This window comes from Rhamphochromis sp. 'chilingali' (assembly GCF_963969265.1).
Source record: "Rhamphochromis sp. 'chilingali' genome assembly, chromosome: 12".
In the NCBI taxonomy this organism is placed as follows: domain Eukaryota; kingdom Metazoa; phylum Chordata; class Actinopteri; order Cichliformes; family Cichlidae; genus Rhamphochromis; species Rhamphochromis sp. 'chilingali'.
Window position 1 is genome coordinate 1,123,747 of NC_137939.1, and position 7,157 is coordinate 1,130,903.

General features: G+C 41.3%; 2 protein-coding genes across 4 annotated transcripts; both read left to right on the forward strand.

Annotated features, from left to right (window-relative positions):
* Window positions 1-656: 656 nt before the first annotated feature.
* On the forward strand, window positions 657-1,376 carry LOC308407659 (follitropin subunit beta-like; the record flags this gene model as incomplete). Its single annotated transcript, XM_080899445.1, has 2 exons — window positions 657-818; window positions 1,065-1,376. 2 exons carry the CDS (start codon window positions 657-659, stop codon window positions 1,374-1,376), a joined length of 474 nt encoding a protein of 157 aa, XP_080755571.1.
* Window positions 1,377-1,854: 478 nt separating this feature from the next.
* LOC308407901 (mitochondrial glutamate carrier 1-like) lies at window positions 1,855-7,098 on the forward strand. 3 transcript variants are annotated; one of them, XM_080899852.1, is made up of 11 exons: window positions 1,960-1,991; window positions 2,238-2,352; window positions 2,429-2,583; window positions 2,972-3,097; window positions 3,347-3,402; window positions 3,904-3,994; window positions 4,080-4,198; window positions 4,303-4,498; window positions 4,598-4,755; window positions 4,854-4,929; window positions 5,048-7,098. In XM_080899852.1, exons 2-11 carry the CDS (start codon window positions 2,347-2,349, stop codon window positions 5,205-5,207), a joined length of 1,143 nt encoding a protein of 380 aa, XP_080755978.1. In that variant the 5' UTR covers window positions 1,960-1,991; window positions 2,238-2,346; the 3' UTR covers window positions 5,208-7,098. The 3 variants fall into 3 exon arrangements, with proteins under 3 accessions (XP_080755979.1, XP_080755980.1, XP_080755978.1); XM_080899853.1 differs by lacking the exon at window positions 2,238-2,352 and having other exon boundaries at window positions 1,855-1,991; XM_080899854.1 differs by lacking the exon at window positions 2,238-2,352 and having other exon boundaries at window positions 1,860-1,991; window positions 2,488-2,583.
* The last annotated feature ends 59 nt before the right edge of the window (window positions 7,099-7,157 follow it).

Genomic DNA, 7,157 nt, shown 5'->3' on the forward strand with positions numbered 1-7,157 from the left:
TTATAAACGATTTGTTTGCTCAAACATCATCATCATTAAGTACAACGAGTGAGCGTTCACTCTGCTAAATGAGGAGCTTACAATGTGTTTTACTGACACAAGTTTGAATGCACTTTTAAACGGAGACTGAGTTTGAGGAATATTCTTTGACTCTTTCGCGTCTCACGACCTAAAACGTGTGGAATCAGTCACATGGATCAGTTTTGCCCAGCCATACACGTTTGAGGGTCGGGGCTGGAGTTGCATAACTTGTTGTTTGTGGTTTGCACAGATGTTGTGGCAGCATTTTCAACCTGCAGTGATATTGACACGATTATTGGAATAATGATGTATACCAAAGTCTACTGGGGCACTCAGGGTGGATTAAGGTTTCCATAAAAGCGGATGGGCATCCTTTATAGTTTCAGATACTTCCAGGGGAACAGGAGGGAACCAAACTCGTCTCATCATAACAGATTCTGCAATGAACTGACACTTCTGTAGTTCCAAGATATCACTAAGGTCATATGTCACAGTTTGTTTTTTTCTCTTCAGTTTAGGTTTGCGTGAAACTAAGCAAACGTTGCATTGATAGCGTTCTGATTGCATCTGTTTATTCTGTTTTCTTGCATGTATCTTTAATTGTCCGTACATTCGTGTGTGTTTACAGATTTAGCATGCCTCTGTTTGCATTGAAATCCTTGCTGTTGTGTGTGCTGCTGGTTGGTGCGGTGTATACCTGTATGCTGAAGAATTACACTTTATGGATTGAGAAGCAAGACTGCACCCAGTGCGTGGCCATCAACACTACCATCTGCAGTGGCTATTGTTACACCCAGGTGACAACTTCTGCACACAGTTACACTTTTCATGGAAACTCAATGATGTAAAGGTTAAGCAAACTGTATGATGGACATTTTGAGAATATTTGAGACAACAATAAATGTGATGAAGGTAATGATGACATATCAAACTGTAACACATTCTGCGGATTTTTCACATATTAATCATATAAAAATCTTAATGGCACCTTGTTCCGTTCTCATTGAATATTGTCGTCATCAGCCTTGTTTCCTCATTTCCAGGACACTAATTTGAGGGGACGATTTGGGAGGACTTTCTTGATCCAGCGTAGCTGTGTTCCTCTTTCCTTGGTGTACCGGGCTGCCCATATTCCTGGTTGTCCCAAGGATGTCAACCCACAGCTGTATTATCCCGCAGCCCACTGCTGCAGCTGTAGGCGCTGTGACACACGCACACACCGTTGCGTCCGGACCAGCCGTATCCCTTATGATCAGTGCTTCACGACACTTGACAGTGTGAAGAAACAGAACCAGTCTGCTGTGGAGATCTCACAATACTCCAATACAAGCAGCAGCGCGCTTGCACGGAAGTGATTCAGCTATTAATGAAAATGACTACGTGTTTGTGTGTGTTGATGTTATTGTAGTGCATCTCATGTTCTGTTCTCTAGTTTATTATGATATTGCAATAAAACAGTCTGTTCATGCAATACAGTTGTGATTTTTTTTGTCTTTTATGACTAAAAGTGTGAAATTACAATAAAAACATTGAAATAAACAAATAAAAAATAAATTAAATTAAAAAAAAAAGAGGCTAATTTGGTTACTGCTTAGCTTAGGGGGTTGGGTGGCGATAATAATAAACTGGACCATGAACAGACCCAGTACAATACCTAACAATAGCAAGAATGATGGTTCCAGGAAATGGGTTCCTGCTGTGAGCCAGCACGAACCATATCAGAGAAATCAGGATTACTCGGCTGATGTCTGAGAGAAACGGTTATAAATGTTGCATCATGGTCTGTTTGTCCCGCCCAGTTTTTAGAGAATCAATTTTTATTGGTTCCCAAGTCAGGTCTGAGGCGCACCTAGCTGTAGCTTGTCTCCTTCCTCTTTCTACTCATTCATTAATTTATTAACCAAGACGATGGTGGATATGAAGCAGCGTTAAAGTCTTTATTTTAAGGCGTGCTGTCCCAGCTCTTTCCCGTAAGTAACCACGATTCTTTCGAATACAGCTCCGATGTTTTACTATGTCTTTCACATCTAAATAAATTTAACAACCCGGGAAAAAGTTGCAGGACGGGTTAAAAAAACCAACCAAAAAGCAAAAAACTGTAAAGCTTTTGTAATTAGGCAGAGCAGATGTAGTTAACTTTCTAACTCAGATCACACGTTATTATCAGGCGCAGTAGCTGTTTGTTTTTTAATTTATGATTTTATCCATTGTATGAGTGTATGTTTGCAATCAAGACGCCTCGAGACAAGAGCTGGATTCATCTGAAATGACACACTGCAGATGGGTGTATGCCTGCCTTGATTTGGATATTAGGATTGTGCTTTGATGTTGGTGGGTAACTGACCCTGATTTTAACTTGGCTGGTAATGCAGTGGGTGGAGAGTCAAATTTATCCTTGTCTCTGCAGGGCCGGACTTTCCTCTATATATATCACCTTGAGCTTATTTCTGCTCTTGCCTTGCTCAGTGTCTCTCAGGGACTCTCAGCCTGCTCTCCCTCTGTGCTAAAACAACTTCTGCACTCACCAAATTCAAGAACCATGGCCCAGCAACAACAGATAAGGTACGGACCTGTGCACCAAGTTAGATGAGATAATAGGAACGAGGCATGTTCTAATTGTTTTTTTGTCAATCCAATAGTTTTATACAATAAACACAGAATTTGCCACCTGTCTTTTGCTCTTGTGCCGATGTGTAGCACTTTATTACAGTTATATGTGAGTTGTTTGCTTTACTTTGTCAACAAGTTATTTTCTATAGCTTCTACAAAGAGATACACTAGTATGGGTCACACACCAAGAAGCATAATGAGTTGCTTTCATATTACTTCAGCTTAGTTTGAGCAGGTTTTCTCGCCTCGCCTGTCAACGCCCTTCTTTGTGTAACTGCAGAAATGGTGGGAAAAAGAATGATTGTTATGTCCTTGTCTGTTGCGACTTGCCTTTGTACAGTCTACCAGCCAAACTGATCAATGGAGGGATTGCAGGCATGGTAGGAGTCACCTGTGTGTTCCCAATCGACTTGGCCAAGACGCGCTTGCAGAACCAGCGCAGTGGGCAGCAAATCTACAAGAACATGTGAGACCGGCACCTGCAAATGAAAACTCACTGATAGTTTGAGACAACACTAGTATAGTTTGTATCTTCATAATCCAGTGCTTCTTCTTCTTAAAAATGCGTGTGAATACATTATTGTTTCTACTATGCAAGTTCCTGTTCTTGTTGCTGTGTCATCATTATGTTTCAGTGACACTTATGTTGTAATGACACCATTCTGCTACACTGAATGATAACAACCTTCACTGTGAATCTCATGTTTCTCACCAGGATGGACTGCCTAGTGAAGACAGTTAAATCTGAGGGCTACTTTGGCATGTACAGAGGTAATACTTGCCCATACTTGCAGTTTTTACAAGTGATTGTTTGCCCCAAAGTCCTTTATCTAGTTTTGCAAGAACTGCCATCACCTACATTGGCAGATATATGTAAAAGCAAAGAGATCTATGACACATTTTAATTGCCTGACCTTATTTGAAATTGGTGGAACCAATACAACCAGACTGGGTAATTTAATAAGACGCACAGATGCTGAGTCACATTCAGTGTTGGATCAAAGCCTGAGTAAACTGGCCCATTAATGGTTTGGTGCAAGGCAGCGAAAAATGCAGTCAGTTGTGTCACAGTAGCTTAGTGGCAGGCTATTTTGTTCTGTTGCTAAACATTTCCGTTTTGCTTTGCACATTCCTACAGTCAGGATAGTTTCTATACTCTTGTTTTCCTGCACTGGAAATGTGCTGTCAGACTGATGAGTTAATATGTTTCAGCAAGTCTGCACCTTTGCTTCATTAGGAGGAAGTTTGTCACAAGCAGGTTTGTTGTTGCAGGTGCTGCAGTAAATCTAACCCTGGTAACCCCAGAGAAAGCCATCAAACTAGCTGCTAATGATTTCTTTCGCCACATGTTGAGCAAAGATGGGTGAGTAGCACTTAAGAACATATTAACATCCAGTGTCATTCTTATTTATTTATTTTTTATCTAATCGACGTGTTTGGGTCCTTAGTGGTAAGTTGACAGTGTTCAAGGAGATGTTGGCGGGATGCTGTGCGGGGATGTGCCAGGTCATTGTCACCACACCCATGGAGATGCTCAAGATCCAGCTGCAGGATGCAGGCAGGATAGGTAAAACCATCTACATCTGCAAATCATTTGCAAAACCCCCCAAACAAAACTGGTGTTTGGGGGTGTTTCAGCTCTAAAATACTTAGATTTCCTGTTTCTGCCAGCTGCCCAGCAGAGAGTGATGCCCGCTGTTGTAACAACTCTGAAGATGGGCAGGGCCAGCGCAGTTCTTAGCCGTTCCTATAACACCGCCCCTGGGCCTCAAGCCATGCGAACTTCTGCCATACAGATCACCAGAGAGCTGCTGAGGACCAAGGGTGTTACAGGACTATACAGGGGTCTTGGGGCCACATTGATGAGGTGAGATGTGCAAATGTATTGCCATATCACATGTTTAATCAACCAGTTTTACATCTTTCTGTCTATCAATCCAAACATGTTTGTATTTTATCTTTTCAGGGACATCCCGTTCTCTGTTGTGTACTTTCCTCTTTTTGCACATGTGCACCAGCTTGGCCAGCATTCATCTGACGACCCATCCGTCCCTTTCTATTGGTCCTTTTTGTCTGGCTGCTTGGCTGGATCCATCGCCGCTGTGGCTGTCAGTCCTTGTGATGGTGAGAGACTCATTTGGTGCACTACGAAGTAAAGTGACATTTTAAAGAAGAACATCATTTTATTATTTGCATAATTTATAATTTTCTGTCTCATGCAGTTGTCAAAACAAGGCTCCAGTCACTCAGAAAAGGAACTAATGAAGAAACGTACAGTGGCGTGGTGGACTGTATCAGGTGAACATAGCTTAAATCATAGCTTTGGATTCTCAGCATCACCAACAAACATTCTGCTTGGCTTGGCCTCGATAGCATAAATCAAAGACTAATTCTGGGCTTGTCTTGTTAATTGCAGGAAGATCCTGAGAAAAGAGGGTCCTGGAGCTTTCCTCAAGGGAGCTACTTGCCGGGCCCTTGTCATAGCCCCGCTCTTTGGCATTGCACAGGTTGTGTACTTTGTGGGTGTTGGAGAGTTCCTGCTGGGGTACACACCCTACAACATCTGCTCTGCATAAAAAAAAAAAAAAGCTGTTTCCAACCTTTGCTGGTTTATTAAATTACAGCAGCTATGCCCCGAGTGTAGCAATGGATCCAGCTCTTTGTGTACCTTCTTTATTGTTGGAGGTTTCGAGTAAAATGCTAAATGGATCATAGATATGCCATTCATTTTAAAATGGTCTAAAAATATGACTTTAGCATGAAGATCTCTTTTTTTAAGAGACTGAGGTTGAAGTTTGCCAGTCTATGTGCTTCACTGGATCTTTCTGGGAGACAGAGCTTTCCTCACCTGCCCAGAGCTCTGCTTCAGGGGCACCAGACTATTCACTGCTTTCTCAGCTTTACTCCATCACCTGCCTTTCATTGCAACCCTAATCTGGTTTTCCATCTAACTGCTCTATCTTGGCAACTATGAGGTGATGGTATTTAATGTTATGAAGAGACATAACTGTGCCAATTAGCATAAAACAATAGTGGTAGAACATTTTTACTTCACTTCCGTCCTGTTTTAAGAGGATAAATAAAAAAGGGGCATAACCTCGTCCCAAATTCTGTCAGCTAGGGATGATGGTTTAGAAAAGATGAAGAAGAAACGTTTGGTCAAGAGGTCTCCTGTTCCCCGTTCTCGCACCACATACACAACTGTGATTGATCTAAAGTGAATTTTAGTTTTGAGCGCTCACTGTGAGTCTCTTCTACACAACTCTGTGTATTTTTTGTTTGTGTTTTTTAACTCTGCAAATAAAGCCCAACAAGGCCACCTGCAGCTGACTTTCGAGAACCACATTTTTGTGGTAAAGGAAATGTTGTTTAATGGTAAAGACTTTATTGATGGATTCATTTGGCATTTGGGACCAAACGTGGAAGAAAAAAGGTGCTACATGACCTACATGTAGCCATGTTCTCTTAGTCTGTTGTGGTTGTCTGTCTGATTTCTAGCTGTCAGAGATGCAGGAGCACACACACAATGACATGTTAGGCATTCAGAGGCAGTAAACAGTGTAATGATAGATTCTCTGCCTGCTCGACCTTTTCATGGGTTAAAGTCATTTAAACTGTTCTACCAATGTAAATATGCAGGTTTTTCTTCAGTTTTCTCAAACTGTGCAAAGTGGAGCCAAATTAGAGCAGTTTTTTGTAAATACATAAATGCTGAATAAATGTCTGTAAATGCAGCGTTTATTTCTGTTGTTTGTGTTGAGTGTGTGTGGCTTGAAGTGTTGAATGTTATAGTCTGTAATCACTCGCTGATGGGAAACAGGCAGCAAATTAACTTCAGATGATTTAATATTTTGTTTTTATGTAGGCCTGAAAGGTGTTACCCTGCTCCTTTACACATGCACCACAAGCGTGGTTCAGATTTTGGCAGTAAAAGTGCTCGTGCTGCAGTGCTGAGGTAATTTCACCCCGGGCAGTCCTTGAGCCAGCTGGATTGCACACATAACTATACCTTTAACTTAATATCCAGCTGTCCTTACAGATCAAGTGCAGAAATGTGAACCTCTGACATGAAACTCATGCAACTAAATCTGGAAACCTACTTAATCACTGGAGATTTCACTGGTTTTCCTGGGGATCACCATTGCTTCTAAATTGTGCAGTGCTGCATTTAGAAACTACTAAATTATTTGCATTTTATTTTCTAAAGGAGCTTTGCTGTGTCAGCACTTCTCATGATGTAAGGTAAAAATATCGCTACATTTAGAGCGCATCCAGGAAAATGCTGCAGATGGATTTCATTAATGGAAATTGCTAGAAGTGTGCCGTGAGCGTGTCACTGACATCCTGCGTGAACGTGTGGACCGATCCCAAGATATTAAACAACAATCTCACACACTTTAAATCTGTGTATGTGCAAAAAGAAACGTCAATGCTTTCAGAGTTTATATATAAACTTGTATCTGCTTTAATCATCCACATACAATTGTAAATCTACTACCACTGAACACTTTTCCAAAAGGAAATGG